Source organism: Malaclemys terrapin, chromosome 3 (assembly GCF_027887155.1).
Source record: "Malaclemys terrapin pileata isolate rMalTer1 chromosome 3, rMalTer1.hap1, whole genome shotgun sequence".
NCBI classification, from domain to species: Eukaryota; Metazoa; Chordata; order Testudines; family Emydidae; genus Malaclemys; species Malaclemys terrapin.
In genome coordinates, this window is record NC_071507.1 from 162,262,222 (window position 1) to 162,282,538 (window position 20,317).

The window sequence follows — 20,317 nt, forward strand, 5'->3', positions numbered from 1 at the left end:
GACACCTAGAGCCATAAGCCACTGTGTTACCCCTCTGCCTCAGCAAGGGAGAGCTTTGCTGAGACTTAAACTGTGTGTCAGGTTCCTGCCACACCAGTCTGTCCACCACACCATCAAACTCAAGAATCTGCGAGTCTTAACCTTCCATTGCAGGTAACAATCAGTGAACCTCATTTCCCACGTTTCCCAAAGACGTCTCTCTGCTGTGTCTAGTCCCTCTCACTGGACACTCACTGAAATTAAGTTCACTGCCACAAGAGATACAATACACACACCAGCCTGTTAGGTTAGCTGAAGACTCACTCTATACTTCAGAATAACAGCACTGAGATGGTTTATAGTAAAATGAAGAATAAGTTTATTAATAAAGAACAGAGATTTGAATGATACTAAGAGAAAAAGGGACAGATGTGGTTACAAACAACAGACAACAAAACATGCTTTCCAGTGACTAAAACTCAATTTTTGCAGTTACAAGCTTTGCCTAAGATGATTTCACTCTTACATCCAGTTACCAGACCTCTAGGCCAGAGAATCCAATCTTCACAGAATGAGAGGGTGCTGTCTCCTTTGTTCACTAAGTGATTGATAATTAAGGGCTTCTCTCGTTTTCTTTTTATAGTCCAGTAAACTTCTGAAATTTATTCTTTGAAAATTAAACCGGGGGAGGGATAGCTCAGTGGTTTGAGCATTGGCCTGCTAAACCCATGGTTGTGAGTTCAATCCTTGAGGGGGCCACTTAGGGATCTGGGGCAAAATCAGTACTTGGTCCTGCTAGTGAAGGCAGGGGGCTGGACTCAATGACCTTTCAGGGTCCCTTCCAGTTCTATGAGATAGGTATATCTCCAAAGTTCCTCTCCTGACTAGCATGTAGATGCCATGCCATCTTCCACCCATTCTAGTTGATTTGCTTTTTCAGTTGGTTTAATCACTTTGTTAACCTTAGTTGTAAATGAACTTCCATTGTCTCTGGCCTCAACTTGTTTAATTTACATTGGAAACACATGCAAACAGGTGTAACAACAATCTTTGTCTATGACAAACTTGTTTATCCACTCTACTCATATTGCTTGGTCTGAACATATTTTATGAACATATTTCCAGTGTACATACATAATTCTTTACATTAACCATATATATATATCATACAATAATATTAATGACCCAGTATGTCACCAGTTTTTATGAGATATCATACAGCACATTGTTTGGCTAAATATTCTGAAAACAATATATTGCATGTGCCCCTTGCCAGTTGACATAAAGAGGTTCTTAAGCTCACACTCACTCCACACCAAATGGTGGTAGTGAGGCCCAGCTTGTAACTTCTAACACAGTAGTTAGAGCACTTAGCTGGGATGTGGGAGATCTGGGTTTGATCCCCCCCACCCACCTTGTTTAATAAAAAATGCTTTTCTCTCCCTTGTTTTTATGTGAAAAAGTCACACAAATGTGAGAAACTGACTGTAAATAGAAATAGTGTATCTAATTTATCACAAAATTCTGTCAATGTGCAATATAACAAAAATAATATGAGAAAAATGTTTTTTCTAATCCCTTCAGTTATAGAAAATGTAGATGTTACTTGTAATAGACTTAAGCACGTGCATAAGTGTCTGCAGGATCAGGGCCTATGTTAGTAAATATGTAGAGTACTAGAGATAGCATTTGTGTACTGATAGAATAATCTGTTGATTTCATTTCATAAGATACTGTACATTGCAGAATAGAATCCAATATTCATACTTGGATATGTAAAACAGAAATACCTGATTGTATGTTCTCCAATATTTGAACATAATATAATGTCTGTTACAATATTGCCATGTTTTTTGGTTAACAAAATAGAAATCTAGTCTACAGTTCCCCTATAAAATGAAGTATTCTATCATAAATGTGTTTGGGTTTTTGCCATGATTTTCAGAACACCAAGTATCAGTGGAGAAAAATCAATAAATGTAACTATTGAAAATATTTTAGAAATTGTCCATCTGAAGTCCCTCGACCTTTGGTAATTAGAGGCCATACTGTGGAGATTGACAGGGTAAATTAGAAGTTAATATTTACACAACAAAACATATGCCCAGTACAATATCCTACACTGATGTTACTGAAACCAGAGTCCAGAAAAGTACGGTGGAAACAAGACCTGGTACTTTTCTTGTGCCAACACAAACAGCAATTACAGCACAGTGTGAGAGGAGTCGTAAGAAATACTACTGCGTATCAGTAGTTCAACAAAGTCAGCACTTTTGTGTAATTGCGGGAGGGGGGGGGGGGGGGGGGGGAACATTTCAGATCCCAGCAAGAAATGGCCATTTATACTTTTAAACTGCTCCTTGATAAAACAATGCTGGGGTCACAAGAAGGCTACTCTGCCAATTTTGCTTCACTGTGGGATCCATTGACATCTGGCTGAGCTGCGGAATCTGGGAAATTTCTTTAATATTCTCTTGACAGTAAAATGGACATGTGGAAAACATTCTAATCTGTTAATCTTTGGTGCTTCTGAAGAAAAGACATTTGGTTTTATACTTTGTACTGATAAGTATTAAGTCTCCAGATCTAGTTGTAAATAAGTTAACAGCATCTGACTGGAGAATGCAGTCCTTGTTTCTCAAATATGGCAGAAGATAAATATGCACCTGTATAATCGACATGATGTAATAAACGCCAAGAGTTATTTTTGTTTGAGCATATTCTTTGGCAATTTACTTCTCTTTATAGTGAATATGTTTTATCAATGAATATCAGTGAGCAATAGTTTAATTTCTTCTTACATCCTGAGTGACAGAACAGACTACTCTAATGCACAGTTTCACACAATCAAAGGAGTACGAAAATGTAATTAAACAAGGGCCTAAAAATAACAATTGTACAAAAAAACCTTCTAAGATGCCTTTTAGTTGACATATGTAATTCATTACATAGTTTGTTTAGCTAAGACTGAAAATAATTCTTGCATGTAAATATATAATTATGATGAATAATGGGGATATATATTTTATATGGGTACAGATAGAATATATGATGTTTGGTTTCTGGCATGACATTTATCTTCATAAATGAGGAAAGGAATAATAAATCACTTATGAAGAAAAATGTGAGCATATACTGTATATGGTGAATACAAAGCATACAGTATATCTTTTAATTAAAAATAAGTGGATGATACCATGCAAAATGGAAAAGTATTAAACTGGAGTTCAGACTCTTGCAGATTCCGGCAGTATATTTGTATTCATCTGAAAAAAGTCGGAAAATAAACAAAAAATAACGAATGTATGGATTAAATTGAGTTTAAAGTGGTTCCCAAATTCTAAGTAGTGAGTTATATGGTTATAATACGTTTCCTAGTGGAAATATCAGTAGGCTCCTTTGGCATACTTAATGGAGCCTCTATTGGTTTTGGTTGTAGAACAAGTAGCTCCAGGAACTAATAGTCCTGTTCTTTTTTCCAAAACTTAGTTGCTGACTGAAACCAACAGCAACCAACTGAAGTTTTGCTAGGTCAGCAAATTGTCTCTTATACAGAAGAGAATCTGACTATTAATGAGAGTGATTTAATACTTCTCTGCTCGCTAGTGCATCCTGGTATTTCATTAGTGTTGATCTGCTAATAAGAGCAAGAGGAATGATATTTGTCCAGCATCAACTTCCAGTTTGGGCACTATTTAAACAATCAGTTCATATTGTCATGTTCATCAGGCCCAATCTGCAGTTGTTACTCAGGAAAAAATCCTAATGAATGTTAACTTTAGCTGAGTAAGTAGAGCAGGATCAACCCAGATTCTGATAATTAATGAGTGTTAAGGTAGCACTGGTGAACGAACAGATTCTGTGAATGAGCTAATCCAGGTTGGTGGTGCTTTAAATCTAGCTGCTTCAGAAGCAGATATTTGCAGGAATGAGAAGTGCAGGAGCAAAAGAGATGAGCTGGGGGCTGAGGGGAGATACTGTTATAATAAAAACAGACCTGTTTTAAATTAGAGAGCAGAGAAAATGCTTGAGTTTAGTTCTTATGGCTTGTCATCTCTACAAAACTGTGACCGAGTTAATAACCATGTAATTTACAGTTGCCTCATTGATACACAGACAATATAGTGACAGAAAATTAAATGACTTCCTCAGTCCAAGACATTATCTAGCGGGCCCTATGGTTGGGTCACCAATCCAGTATTATTTATTTCCTGTAATATTTCTGTAAAGTATTGGTGGCATTTTTTAAAATGGTCTTTCAATAGTAAGATGAGCTGTGCTGCAACAACTGAGGGAGAAGGGTGGCTTCAGGGAGGACTGTCATGTAGCCCAACAGAGAACAGAAGAAAATCTAATTCTCTGAGCATAGCCTGAGGTGGGAAGAAGGGATGTTGCAATCTGGGAAGCATGAGAGGTTTCGCCATCAGCGTGTTCTTGGCTCCTCAGCAAGAGAGAAAGGGTGTTGGCATACATTAAAACATCAGATTGCACAATAATATGCACAAAGAGTGACCATTCTGCAGATAGCTGTGGCTCAGCAGCTATCAATCTGTTGCTGCAGCAGGCCTGATCATCAGACACCTTCTCACATTACAACTGGCTGCTGGTTTCTCAGGCAGCTGTCCACAAGGAAAGGGATATAGCTCCCCACCTTCAAGCAGCCCTGTGACTTCTCTGGGAAAGAAAGATCATCAACATTGCTGTCTCTAACCATGACAGCTATTTACAGGAAGCTGCCTGTGTTTCACTATGAAGGAGCAAGTATGAGATTTTGAAAATTAACCCATAATTTTGTACGCTTCAGCTTTTGGGAACCCAATTTGAGACACCTTTAAAGGGGCCTGATTTTCAGAAAATGCTGAGCATCCGCTTTCTGGAAACCTTTATGGTGTCTCAACTTGGGCATCACAAACAGTGAAGTGAATTCTATCCTTACTTCTGCCACAGACTTCATGTATGATGCTGAGAAAGTCATTAAAACCAAAGATGTTAGACGTGACCACTGAATGTTACATCTTTACTTATTTTTATAATATGCACTATCTTAAAAATGATGAAATTAATGTAATATCCTCTTTAATTCACATTTGCAACTAAAATTAGAAAAGAAAATGAATATCAATGGAAACAGTAATTAGCATTTTTAAAATATACGGTAATGGGCTTCACATCCCCCACTGGCTGAGCTGCAGGTGGGTGTAGTTTGAGAGAGAGGCTAGGGGATCGGAGAATCAAAACAAAATGTTCTTTTGGTGGGTTGTGCCACCTGTCACCAGCTCTAGGGGAGAGTTCTGACTGTGTTAAAGTTAGCTGGCTTTTTAGACAATGTGGTCTTGCCTCATTCCTTCGGTTACCTGTGATGTTACACTCATGTTAGAAAACCAGCAGCAGGACTGAGCTAGTCACCTGCTTTTGTGACATCAGACCACTGGTGTACCTCTGCTCCTTTCATGTCAGGGAGGGAGCTTAAGAACCTCAACAGACCAACTGCTAGGGACACCACCTGGGGAGGATAAGACAGAACTTGGGTACCTTCACCAGCTGCAGGACTGAATGGAGCTGATCCATTAACACATCCAGGAGAAGTGGAAGTGGCAGAAATGGCAGTACAATGTACAGGTCTTGGGGAGACACAGTTTGCTCCAGGTGACTGTTCACCCAAGAGAAAGAGGGGACGACTTCCAAATCTCATGACTGCCTGGGAAGGTCGTTGCACCATGCTAGAGAAACTATTGGATGTGGTGCATTGAGTGGAGCTGAGTTGCTGGAGGACTGATTAGCACCATATCAATCCAACAGGGGACTTGGCATGAGATCTACAACGGGGAAATAACATGGAAGAAGAGGGACTGGAGCCAATTTGAGTCATCAGGCTACTGAGGAATCCAGTATTGTTCCTGAAGTCCTACTTCCAGTTCCCTCAACAAATGGACACCTGCTGAGCAATCCCTGGCCCTCAGGCCACACCCAGAGGATTTGCAGGCCACCCAAGGCGTACCTGTGTTTTGTGGGTTCTCAGGGCCATGCCTAGCCATATGGAACTACTGGTTCTACTGTGGGAGGCCAGCACACCACAGTCAGAGCCAAATGTGTCTGGGGCGGGGGGAGGGGGGAGTCTTCCTCTCCCCACTGGCTATATGGCAGGTGGCGAAGTTTGAGAGAAACTTGGTGCACGGGGAGGGGGGAGGGAGTGAAAATCAGGAAGTGTTTTTGTGGTGTGTGTGGTGGTGCTGGCACAATCTCTAAGGGTGGCAGGTGCTGCTATGTGAGGTCTCTGGCTGCAGTGTAGTCTCACCTCATTCTTTTGGATATTATGATGGTACAATATTGTAATAATAGTAATATGGAATGAAAGAGTACTGCTGTGCTTTTCAGTCCGTTTTTACACAATGCTTGCAATGTATTTAAACTTTCAGAATCTATTCTACTAAATAGATTTTTTTTCACCTCGCTAAAGCAATTCATAGGAAAAAGTTTCTTCTCTTTAATATACAATTATAAACTAAAAATATTAATTTGGCATTGTTTGCATCTTGAAATTAATATCCTATGTGCAAGTGTAAATAACAGTATTGTCAAGGAATTGTCTATATGTCATATTTAACCAGTATATACCATTTAAAAAACAAGGAAATTCCCATCATTAGGAATGCTTAAGGAAACATCCATCCACATAAACCCTTAAAAGCAAGGAAATGTCCAGTTAAGACATCCTTTCTTTAATACACCTTAACTCCCCGACACCACATTCCTCACAGTCACACTACAACATAAAACCTTAGCTTTGGCCTCAAACCTCCTCCTGGGAAACTAACACATCACATAGTTCAGTGATGCATGGATGCCAAATGCATATGTATGATGATGAGTTTAGCATTAAAGTTCGGGGTTATGGTGTGATCGTGAGGAATGAAATGTATGTGATCTTTTGGCACCACGTAATATAAGAACATAAAAATGGCCATACTGGGTCAGACCAATGGACCACCTATATCACCCGTATCTTGTTTTCCAACAGTGGTCTATGCCAGATGCTTCAGAGGGAATGAACAGAACAGGGCAATTATTGAGTAATCCACCCCTTGTCATTCACTCCCAGCTTCTGGCAATCGGAGGCTAGGGACACCCAGAGCATGGGGTTGCATCCCTGACCATCTTGGCTAATAGCCATTGATGCACCTATCTTCCATGAACGTACCTAATTCTTTTTTAACCCAGTTATACTTTTGGCTTTCACAACATCTCCTGGCAATGAGTTCCACAGGTTGACTGTGTATTGTGTGAAGAAGTATTTTGTTTGTGTGTGTGAATATAATCTGTAGGCAGCTGGTATACCATTCTTATAGCGAGATATTGATCACTTACTCCCTATCAAAGCCTCTCCAGTTATGTCTCTGTCCATAATCCACAATTTGAACTCTCCATCCATTCTCTCCTCTTCTCTGCCACAGCCCAATCAATTCACTGACCCTTATTAATTCCCTGCTGTCACCCCGATCTCCAGAAAAAATCTCTGTATTTTTGTCATAGAATAAATTAGCTGCCCCTACCTCTCCTCTGCCAACAATCCCAGTCAGTCCACCCTCTGCCCACCAACACTCCCCAATACATCCTCTGGCTCTAGCTCTTGGCCCCTAATTAATCACTTCTCTGTAGCTGCTCCCCAAGGTTCCCATACAGTTTCTTCTCTACCTACATCCCCCCATAGGCTCCTAATCAAATATTTGCCCCCAAACTGAAATTTACCAATAATCAGGCCTCCAGTTCGCCCCACATCCCACCTTCTTTAACAGGTCATAGTCTGCCCCACCACTCATTCCAATTCTCACCCGCTCATTCCAGTTCTCACCCCTCACCATCTCCCATCTTCGAGCCTGCCACATCCACTGCAGTTCACTGTAAACTTCCTAGCCTCACAACTCAGTCCATCCTCTTCAATCTACTTCCCACTCAACTCATCCCTGTGGCCCTAGTCCCCACTCAGTCCATTCTCTGCAAACATCCCTTAATCCATCCTGCATGACCAACACCCTTGTTCTGTTATATCGGACTGACACCCATGCCCTTCTACTCAGTCCATCTGCAAGACCCTTCAGTCAGCTGATTCTGTTTCCACCAGCAATTTGATCACCACCAACCCCAGTTGTTCCTCCTCCTGCTGCTGACTCAGCAAAGTTATCCTCTACCAAGGCTATCCTCAGCAAATTGATCATCACCAGCATTTAAATGAGTTTAAATTCCCAGCCCTCAAACTTATCTTCAGGGCTTGATTTCTTTGGTTGACATGAGACTGGGGGTGAGGGGGAGGAATGGGCCCCATGGTTGTCCTTAGTTGCTCTTTAGGGAAGGGAAACATCTTGGGGTGTATATCTTTTACACTCTACTAGCTGTGCCTAAGCCATGGTATCTCCTGCTCCTCCTGTAGGCTTCCTAGTTTTCTGATTGCCTGGCAGAGGAGCAGCCATAACTGTTCTCTCCTCCACAATAGGAAGGTAGCAGGTGAATAAGACAGGGTCTTCTGGACAAAAGAGTCTGCCACATTGTAATTAAAGACTGTATCACAGTGCACACTCACAAAGGGGGACACATTACATCTGCACTTGCAACCTTAATATTGGCATTTCCTCATTTCTGAGTGCTTGACTTTGCCAGTTTAATGCTCCTGTAGTGTGGCTTTTTGTATGTCATTTTCAAGATTAAAAAAAAAGCAAACTGAAACCTCCCCAAACTCCATCATATAGAATCATACTGATCCCCATCCCTACCCATGGGATATCAGCAGAGTTGGAACCTTTATATCCACAGCACAGACCTCTACCACTGGCGCTATGGAGTAATAGTAGGCACAGGGCGTCTCTATGTTTTTTGCCACCCCAAGCACGGCAGTCAGGCGGCTTTTGGCGGCTGTCCGCTGGTCACATGGATTCGGCGGCATTTCTGCAGGTGATCTGCTGGTCTCGTGCCTTTGGTGTACCCACTGCCGAATTGCCGCCGAAGCCGTGGGACCGGCAGACCTCCCTCATGGCGACCGGCACGCCACCCCCCGCGGCTTGCCGCCCCAGGCACGCGCTTGCTGCGCTGGTGCCTGGAGCCGTCCCTGAGTAGGCACTTCTCCTCCAGGTGGACCAGCCATTTAAGGGGGATGAGACACACACTTTACCAGTGGGTCTCACAATCATTTGCTCTACAGCAATTGCCAGGAAATACTTGCCAAGTCCTTACTGTCCTGGGCTGGATGTGCTCAGTGCAGATAGCATCTACAGAGAGCTGCCAGACTGTATGTAAGTAACCTGTAATCATCAAATGGTAATTTTCAAAGGCTTATAACTTGGCCCAAGCTCTGTGGATTTTCATTGAGAAAATAAAAGGCATCTCTCTGATCTCAGGGGTTCCCCAAGTTTCAAGTTCCTTCTCAAATCATTCCTTTAAGAAATATTTTATATTAGCAAAACCTCATATTTTTTCAGCAACTCATTCTCAGATATGATTGAACCTATTTTTACTGAACCTATCCAAAAGACTTCAGCCTGAGGCAGAGACCTAGTGTGAAAAATGTTGGATCAGGTGTTTAAAGTTTGAAAAGTAAAAAGCAACTGAAAATAAGGTCTTATGATTTAAAGCACGAGGCAACCTTAACTATAAGTGTCACTGCCAGATTCGCCTATAATAATGGGTCAGAGGCTATGTGAAAAGATGTGTGCAAGAAGTTAAAAAGAAAGTGCCATATTGACCAATGTTTTGCAGTACTGTTTCCCGTGGCTTGGTTGAATATTAAGTTTCCTTCGGGAGCAAAAACAATTTGTTTCTGAATGTATTAATTTCTCATAAGTGACTGAAACAGGAGCTTTGTAGATTTTAATGTAACAGTGACACCATGTGGCCAGTGGCATATTGGATTTTGCATTTCAAAACTTATTTTCTTGGTCAAATGTAAGCATTAGTATCCCAGCAGAAGGAAAAACCAGCAAATGACAACTTTTGCCATGAAAAGAGATGCAAAGAGTCCTATTTTATTGCTTTGCACTTTAAAAAAAAAATGTTTAAAGTGCTGAAATGCTAAAATACTATCTGTTGTCTAATTACTCTTCTGTTGAAACAAAATACATGGCAGGGAAACAAAATTAGCTAGACAATTCCATAAGGCTCAGTCATGGCAAGGTCTCTTCTTAGGGAAGAAGCTCACAGAGGGGGCATTCTAGAAACCTTGGGTAGCCCAGGGGTCAGATGAATAATCAAGATCCTTCTAAATCTATAATGTCAGCATGCAGAGTGATTCCCTTTGTGCTGTAACCTGGGCCATTCTGACACCCTAGCTTGTTTGGGGGCCCTACAAACTGGCTCTCCTCAATGACTACTCTGAAACAATGGAAGGGAGCTATAACTGGTTATAGGAAGATTAATTACTGGAAAGGCTTATGCTTGGAAGTACTCCACTGATAGATGGAAACATGCCATATAATAGCAGCTGCTCCCAGTTCTGCCTTCCGCAAGATATGCTCTTGTCCCCCAAAGCCAGAGGAGCCCCACATTATGTTGGAACTCCACCAAGGGCAAAACCCATCTTGGTGTTCACGTGTTAAATTCTAATTTGGTGAAAATGCTGGCAGTGGACCTGTGTTTCCTTTTATTTTTGTACAGGCCAAACACTTGCCGTACCTGATGGGCTATGCATTTCCCAAGTGGCAAATGGATAGAGCACTGGACTAGCATGTGAGAGTTCAATTACTGGCTCTGCCACAGAGTTCATGTGCAATTTTTTGGCATCTCACACTGCGCCTCAAACAGTGTTGCCAACACGCATCATTATATTATTGATAGTTTTTTAATATTTGATATTTTTCTTAAAGGCCTATTTCTGGACCCACGTAATTATGAATCTCAGCTTTCATTTAAAATTTTAGTAGCTGCTGTGGTTGCAGTGATAAGCTTGAAAATATTTTCAAAATCTCATGGTTTTAAATCTTTATTTAGTAAAGGCCAAACTAATGATTTTTCAACACTCGGAATTGAGGATACTGCATTCACCATCTTGAAATGTGAGATAACAATACATCTCTACCTTACAGCAACATATTAATATTTGTAAGGTGTTGGGACACTACAGTCAATCATTCAGAAACCTTCAAACTTGTTCAAGCATCAAACAATCATCAAAAAGACTGGATCATGTACATTTTCACTACAGGACAAACTCTTGGTTACACACATGCATGTTTGGCTATACACAGCTCAGTGAGTGCTTGTTACAAATATTTGCCACGAAATAGACACAATTCAAACTCTCATGATTCCCTAGCACAATTTAATGCCTGTCAGCAAGTGACCCATACATAGCATGTGCACCTTTTAAAGGTCTGCTGTTGGCAGTGAATATGTTTCAAAAACTGCATGTTCAGATTGCTGAGTTCCTTAACTCATGATCTCTTCTATGAACAGGGTAAATATTTTTCATGCAATGAAGAAAAAGGCCTTGTTTTAAACACTTGACATCCACTTTTAGCCCTTCTTTTGGAACCCAATATGCCTTACAAGAGCATCAAAAGCAAAACAGTTTTGCAGTGGCTGAAGTTTACTAAGAAGTTACTGATTGAGTATAATTTTAGCCTCTCTGTACGTGGACAGTGTTTGCAGCTATGCTAACCCCAAAAATAGCCTTTGGTTTTTAACACTATCAGAGTGAAAATTATATCTATGTTTTGTCTCAGGAGCTTGTGAATGGGCCACTCAGGGTATGTCTACACAGCAATTAAACGCCTGTGGCTGGCCCCTGTCAGCTGACTCAGGCTCGCAGGGCTTGGGCTCTGGGGCTGTAAAATTGCAGTGTAGACATTAGGGCTTGGACCCATCATATGGTCCCAGAGCTGCTGGATCATCTAGCCCTGCAGCCCGAGTCAGCTGACATGGGCCAGCTGACACAGGGTATTTAATTACTGTGTAGAAAGCCCTCAAGTCATGAGCTGCAGTGATTCTGTGTGGAAGCCAGAAAATTCATCTGATGTACTTGCCTTTAAAAAGAAAAAACATATGCAAGAGCAGATGGATGGATGCAGCTGCTGATTCTACTGTTGTTAATTTTACAGACATCTTGTTAGAGATGTTTATAAATAGGTTTTGAAGGATTACATTTTTATTTGTAAATGTTAGTAAACTTCAATTTCACCATACACAAACCGATGAAAAAATATTTGCATCCATCATAACACAAATGTACAGATAGGCAAAATAAGAATAATGGTGCTTGAGAACTTATTAGAGTTTGATTTAAGGATAGTTACTTGGTATATTTTGACATGTGATGCTAACAGTTTCTGTTTTAACAAGTATAAAGCATTAACTTTTTAAATTTTATGTCTACTGTCATTAAATAATTATTGTCTGACCTCCCCATAACTTCCCACAACTGTGAAAATTTAAATTGATAAAAACAAAAAAGCCTAAAAAGATTATCCATCAAAATTATTTAAAAAAAATAAAAATCTAATTCTGCCAAGCCTATTTATAAAGGATCTTTATACATAATACATTGAAGACCAGGAACCACATCCTCACTATAAATTTAGTGCACTGATTTAAAGACTTGCGTCAAATTCAGCAGTTAGTCTAAGCCAGGGATCTCAAACATGCGGCCCATGGGGTTTTTTCGTGCAGACCGCCAAGCTCCCTGTGCTCCCCGCCCCCTACCTATCCCGTGTTGCCGCAAGCCCCGTGCTGCTCCCTGAAGCAGCTGAACTACTGTATGTCCCTGCAGTCTGAGCAGGGGGGTGGAAGGCACGTAGAGGGCTCCATGCTCTTGCAGTTCCCATTGGCCGGGAACTGGGAACCGCGGCCAATGGGAGCTTTGGGGGAGGTACCTGGAGGAGCAGCAAGAGCAGCACATGGAGCCATTTCCCCCCCCCCCCCCCGGGACTCCGGCTGCTTCCTGGAGCAGAGTGGGGACAGGGCAGGCAGACAGGGAGCCTGCCCTGGCCGAGGGGCACGGCGCTACCACCCCACTCTAGATAAGTGGCGCCGGGCTAGAGCCCGTACCCCGCACCCCTTCTGCACCACAACCCCCTGCCCAGAGCCCCCTGCCACATCCCACACCCCTCCTGCACCCAATTCCCTCCCCTGACCCCCCGCCACACCCTGCACCCCTCACCCCTCCTGCACCCCAACCCCCTGCCTGGAGCCCCCTGCTACACACTGCACCCCAACCCCCTGCTGCACCCCTCATCCCTCCCACACCTCAACTCCCTACCCTGACCCCCCCGACATACCCTGCACCCCTCAACCCTCCTGCACCCCAACCCCCTGCCTGGAGCTCCCTGCCACACACTGCACCCCAACCCCCTGCTGCACCCCTCATCCCTCCTGCACCCCAACTCCCTGCCCTGAGCCCCCTGCCGCACCCTGCACACCTCCTGCACTCCCTGCCCTGAGCCCCGCTGCACCCCTCACCCCTCCTGCACCCCACACCCCAATTCCCTGCCGTACCCTGCACACTTTCTGCACCTCAACTCCCTACCCTGAGCCCCCTCCTGCACCCTCTGGGGTGAGGACTTCAGGGAAGGGGTTGGAATGGGGGCAGGGAAGAGGCGAGAAGAGGTGAGGTGGGGCAGGGGCGAGGCCTCATGGAAGGGGTGGAGTGGAGGCGGGGCCGGGGGCAACAAGGGGGGGGTGTCAGTGATGTGGCCCTTGGGCCAATGCACTAGTCCTCATGTGGCCCTCGAGGTCATCTGAGTTTGAGACCCCTGGTCTAAACTGACATAATTGCTCTCTCCAAATGTTTAAATTTGCATCTACACATGAAAGATGTGCTCCTTTAACTATGCTTGCATAGTATAAAGCATAAAAATGATTACACTGCTATAGCTTATTCCAGTTTGTGAGGCAAAATAAGCTATACATTTATAAAGTGCCTTACACTAGTATAACTGCATCCACACTAGGGAGTTTGCTGGCATAACTATGTTGGAAAAACATCATACCTCTTACTGACTAAGTTATGCTGCCAAACATTTTAAGTGTAGACTAGGTTACAATTCCCTTACTAGCTCACCCATGAAGCCCAATCCATGAGGTCTTGTCAGAGGTTGCCACAGAGCATGTCCACTGAAGGAGGTGGTGATGTGTGTCCCCTCCCCCACACCCCTAAATAACCATTAGCCCAGTAATTAAAGCACACATCAAGACTGTAGGAAGCCCAGGTTCAATTTCCCCTCTATGTTTGATTTGGAGCAAGGAGTTGAATGCACATCTCTCACTGTCCAGTGAAGTGCACCAAACGCTGGGTTATGGGGGTGTTCTCCCTCTATCTTATCTGTTGATGCTGCGTCACTTTGTATAAATCATTAAACAGACATTGGGCCACAGAAAATAGTGAGAAGGACTTTGCAGTTCAGATTTGAAGAAGAGCTCTGTGTAGTTTGAAAGCTTGTCTCTTTCACCTAAATAAATTGTTCCAATAAGAGAGATTAACCCACCCACCTTGTCTCTGTAGTTCAGTGGCTAGAGAACTTATGTAAGGTTGGAGTATCCCAGTTCAACTCCATTCCTAACGACTTTAATTATTTATAAATATTGGAACAATTTCAGCAGGCGAAACTGAGAGCATCTAGGCAAGAATAGCCCAGTGACTAGGGCATGCACCTGAAAGGTGGGACATGGAGGTTTAACTCAGATGGGGAGAGGGAGAATTGAATCAGGCTTCCCATGTGCCAGGAAAGTGCTCTAACTCTGGACTAAAAGTGGTTGTTGTTATTTGGGGGGAGGGGGAAAGAGGGTGTGTCTCTCCCTTGGCTTTTTGTGAAAAAGGCCTTGGGGCCTAACTCCAGGAGTGGGGTTCACAGGCGTGAATCCCAATGACTAGGGTTACCATACGTCCGGATTCTCCCGGACATGTCCGGCTCTTTGGGCTCCAAATCCCCGTCCGGGGGGAAATCCCCAAAAGCCAGACATGTCCGGGAAAATCGGGACATGCGGGGCCGGGGCTGGGCCGGCGGTGCCGAGCCTGGGGCTGGGAGCCGGGCCAGCAGTGCCAAGCCGGGGGCCGGGAGCCGGGCCGGTGGTGCCGAGCCGGGGGCCAGGCCCGGGGGCCGGGCCGGGGCTGGGGCCGGGTCGGGGGTGCTGAGCCGGGGGCCGGGCCGGGAACCGGGGGTGCTCGGCCAGGGGCTGGCCCGGGGCCAGCACCCCAGGGCCCGAGCCGACCCAGGCTGGAGACGCCGGGGGGGCCAAACTGGGCTGCGCCTCCTCTCCCCACCCCCCCATTACCTGCTTCAGGCTTCCCGCGAATCAAATGTTCGCGGGAAGCAGGGGAGGGGGCGGAGTTGGGGCGGGGACTTTGGGGAAGGGGTGGAGTTGGGGCAGGGGCAGGGCTGGGGCCCTGTGGAGTGTCCTCCTTTTGGACACTCAAAATATGGTAACCCTACCAATGACACTAAATGAAGCATGGAAGCATGGCAGATGTGACATCCATATGCTCAATGGCTGCTTCAAGTCCTATGGTGAACTTGTGGAAGAGCATTTGACATTTCTCCTGTAGGCTAGGGACACCTCTGTGAGTAAGAAAGAAAAATGTAGGAGTTCAGATCTTGACTTTTCTAACTGCTGTTTAAAATTTCCATATACTATCTTTATAATTGGCATGGGGAGGGCTAAATTCACTAAGGACTTAGTCACCTAACTGCCTCTACAGCAGTGGTGGATTAGCCACTGGGTCAATGAGGCCCCATGCCCAGGGGCCCCGGCCAACTGGGGCAGACCCAGAAAAAAAATCTGCTGCCAGGTGGTGGAAGCCCAGAGCCTGGCTGCTGGATGGGCAGGAAGGGCAGGGTGGGATGGAGGAAGCCCTCGTGCCCCGACACCTCTCCCCAGCAGAAGCGCTGGGTGGGCAGAGTGGGGGAAGTCCCCAGTGCCCTGTCCCCGGCAGAAGCTACAGGGCAGCAGGGGAAGTCCCAGCACCCAGATCCGCCGCTGCAGCCGTGGGACTGGAGGAGTCTCGTTACCTGCTGCGGCCTCAGAGTCGGGGAGCTCTCACCACCTGCTACGGCTCGGGGCCATGGCGGGGGGACAGAGCTTCTCTGGTCTTGGGGCCACAGTGGGGGGGGGGGCGGAAGGGAGGAGACCATGTGTGGAACAGGGGCATGGCCCCAGGAAGGGGCAGAAAGGGGTGGGGCTGTAAGCAGAGCCACAGATGGAAGAGACAGAATGAGGGCGGGACCATAGGCTGAAGGGGTAGGGAGGGCCCCCCCCACTTGCTCTGACCCAGGGCCTCAGGAAACCTTAAGCCACCTATAGGCACCTAAGTCCAACATTTAGGCCCACTGACATTCACAAAACCACCACAGCTCAGATGCAGGTTACTGTGTTGTTTTTGAAGATATAAAAAAGTAAAAAAAAAGTGAAATTGAACATCCCCCTCCCCCATAAAAATAACTTTCATATCTGCCAGAATCATGCAGTAGGCTGTTCTCTAGTCAGGACCTCCTGAATACTATCCCATAAGGCCCAGTATATGGAATGTCAAATAAAGAATAAAGTCCATTGGTTGAAAATGTATCCTTATCTTGTATTACCAATTGTAACTACTGTGTGCTGGTTAACATTGTAATTTATGAATAGCACTATGTGATAATGTTGCATTTGTATGTTATTGTTTTCCAGATGGGAGTTGGTGTTGTGGACTCTGCTGTTGCTGGATTAGGTGGCTGTCCATATGCGAAAGGTGCTACTGGAAACGTAGCCACGGAGGATGTGCTATACATGCTTAATGGGTTAGGGATAAATACGGTAAACTCTTGCACATTTATGTTAGCATAGCTACATTTCTAAATACTGTCAGTCACAGTATGTTTGAATACCATAATAGTGTTGCTGTCAGGGAGCTATTTGTTGTATCATTTCCGAAGATTATATTTGATTACAATACACTGAGATTTGTAGCTGAAAAGCCCTTGAATATGACGTGCAATAGACCGGTGAGAGAGAAACTGCTGAACAGGCAGGCTTAACCGCTCAGGAGGCTGATCCAACGTTGACTGATAGCAATTGGAGTCTTTCTACTGACTTTACTGAGCTATGGATCAGGCCCATCGTGATTATGGGACTAGGGAGTAGTTTCCTTCATCTGGCTTCAGATGTGAAAAATACAATTGTGTTTTACACAATATTTGGGACTGACCTGTCAAACATTTACCACCCGGACTAATTCAATATCCCTTCAAGCCACTGTAAAACTATCACATTATTGTTCACAAAGGTGAGTTATGTGATGGTGAGATTAACTTACTCCCCAGCTGAAGACCCAGTATGTTGTGTGTGACACTGAGTTTCTACTAACTGGAGCAATAGGACACACAATTTGACTTTGGAACACAGATGTAAATGGTAGCATAAAAAACACAGTCACTGTGGTTTCAGATCTAGTATGGTACACAAACTGTCCTAACTGCCTCCGTCTGTGGTTCAAGGCTGTCTCTTTTATTTCTGTCTATATGCAGGAAAAAGAGTTACAAAGTTTTCTTTGAGACCCCGGCTTTATATGCCTATCCATGCCTTTGTCACCTCCAGATTAAACTACATGGGGGCCCTTGCATAGGGCCATGTCTTGGGACCATTCAGAAATTGAAGTCAGGGAAGAATGCAGCTTTCTGTTTATTAAGTAGTGGTGCACACACAGGGCTGGCTCTACTGTTTTTGCTGCCCCAAGCAGTGCGCCGAATTGCTGCCGCGGACAGCGGGGGCAGTCTGTGTGCCGTTAGGGTGGCACATGCGTTTCCACGACGGCAATTCGGCAGCAGCTTCTATGTTCAGCCAGAAGACAGAAGCCGCCGAATTGCCGCCGCGGGCAGCTGAACATAGAAGCTGCTGCCGAATTGCCGCCGCCGCGGAAATGCACATGCCACCCTAACGGCACACGGACAGTCCCCGCCGTCCATGGTGGCAATTCAGCGCGCTGCTTGGGATGGCAAAAACACATGGACTGCTGCCCCCTTGCAGATTGCCGCCCCAAGCACCTGCTTGGAATGCTCGTGCCTGGAGCTGGCCCTGTGCATACAAAAAGCACATTACACATGTCCTTAATGAACTGCAGTGCCTCTCAGTTGGTTTCCAGAAGAAGTTGAAGATGCTGATTTTTATCTATAAAGCCCTAAATGGTTTGGGATCTTACAACCTGCTTTCCATTTGTAATCTGTGGAGATGCTCACACTAAGAATACCCTGGTTTAAAAGAGGGCGTGGTGGTTAGTCTTTGGGGCAGTTTTGCACTACAGATGTGTCTTGACTAATGTTCTAAAACATCAAAGTCCTTGGCTTCATTTCTACACTTCCTGGGCAAAATGCCCATTGACTTCAGATTTTGCCCATATAATATTTTATTATAGCTCTGCCAGGGGAATTATTCAAGCAAAAATATTCAGCAAAGCCCATGACCGTATGAAATTGGTCACAAACCTTTTGAGCAAATGTATCAGTAAGTAAGTCTGAGTCATCTTAAGGGAGTTTAACTGGCACCGTCTTTGTATTTGGCCTGAAATATTTACATGGAATCCTGTGAAGCAAAATTTCCAAGTTTCTCAAACATCCCTCTAAGCCTTTTCCATATTGCAACCCCTGCTGCAACAGAAAAAAGTCCATTGCCCTTCCACCTTAGCCGTAAAGAAAGAGAGGACGGTTATAGGCCCAGGTTGAAAAACCATTGCTCGGATAGGCTCTCATCTTAATGTGTAAAGATTCTAGTCCCCACCGAGTACATAGTTGCATTTGTTTCACAGTACCTATTCTGTGGTGTGGGCTCATCACCCTAATAGTCTGCTAATATTTCACTATTTTTATGACAGCACATATTGCCATTATGTATAACCAAATGTTTCTCTGTGCAAAGAAATGCTCTGTTTTCATTTCAGCTGTGTCCTCATGCTCTCATTTTGTTGACTAAAATGTGAGCCAATGGATGAATGGCTATTTGAGGCTTCATTAGTGCTCTCTCATTGGCCATGTGCATCAGAATAATAATTAATGCTCGTTTTATAGTGTTCTCCAGAACGATTAAACAACATGATAATATGAAGTGAATCTGTAAGAGTTTGTCCGCAAACACATTACTTGGTAGTACAATGATAAATGGGCAGTTCAATGTCACACGTGATTAATGGTCACAAAGGTTTCCAGTGAGACACACACCTTATGCAAAGAAACAGTTTTTATATGGTTCAGATATAATTATAATAATAGTACCTGCTCTTATGATGCCTTCCCCATGCTTAACAACCAGTAAGCCTTAAAAAACTTCTGAGAAGAGATAAGTACCATTATTGCCATTTTATAGATGATGAAGCTGAAACTCAGAGAGATTATAGTCCTGGTCCTAACAAGTGCTGAATAAGAACTGATTTACTGGAGTCAATGGGAGTTGTAGGAGTTTGGCATCTGGGCGGAGATGTTTCGCTTCTTGAAGGATCAGGCTCTATGTCACTGCCCAAAGTCACACCGAAAGATCATGGAAAAGCAGCAGACTGGCTGGTACTTCAGCCCTCTCAAGGTATACAGTCATCTAGTTTAGGCATATGGCCGGTCCCACAATCCTCCTGCACACATGGCATGGTCAGCAAGCATACATATATGAATTCTTCTGTATCTGCCCTGAGCTATATTGTCCTAGCTCAGAGATCTGACATGCATCTATCCCTGCCCTTTCTCTCCCCTCTGACCCTCACACACTCACACTCCTTTATGTGACTCATGAGAGTAAGGTCAGAGTTTTGCCCTCTGTGTGTAAACCATCTCTTATGAAGTATTATTGTTCATGAATGTCTTACAATATAAATGTAAAACAGAAAAGAGACCATTTGAACAGCACAGGCACTAGCTTAGACACCCCATGCAAAATGTGCATGTTGTTTTATTTAACACATCTAAGCATGTGTTTCTTGTCAACACCTACTGTACTATTAAATATTCATTACAATGTTGTGAATTTGGTATGTTGTTGGTCTCCACAGAAACCTGCCTACCAAGTCTATCTATGATGACATGTTTCTTATTTCTATCACATATAACAAAGACAGATGGTGCAAGGCTGATTGAAACTTTATTCCAGTTAAAAAATGGCTTTTTGATTAAATGGAAATTTCTATGAGAAAATTTCCATTTTTGTTGAAAATTTTCACTCATCGAATTGACTATTTAAGGCAAAGGTTAATGCAAAGCATGCAAGTAAATAGGCTAAAACGGGATGTGCATGGTTTAAGGGACTGGTAATGAGGCAGGAAACATTTTACTTCTAGGTCAGTGATTTTATTCTACCCTAACTGAATAGTAACCAAAATCACCAATGTTTTATGGGCTCTTTCTTTTTGTTT

General features: G+C 43.9%; 1 protein-coding gene across 2 annotated transcripts in view; it reads left to right on the top strand.

Moving 5' to 3' along the window:
- HMGCLL1 (3-hydroxymethyl-3-methylglutaryl-CoA lyase like 1) overlaps window positions 1-20,317 on the top strand; it is a 105,623-nt gene that overhangs the window by 80,442 nt on the left and 4,864 nt on the right. For both annotated transcript variants that reach the window (XM_054022601.1, XM_054022600.1), the window contains exon 8: window positions 16,621-16,746. In XM_054022601.1, coding sequence (XP_053878576.1) covers window positions 16,621-16,746 — 126 coding nt within the window. The remainder of the gene's footprint in view (window positions 1-16,620; window positions 16,747-20,317) is intronic.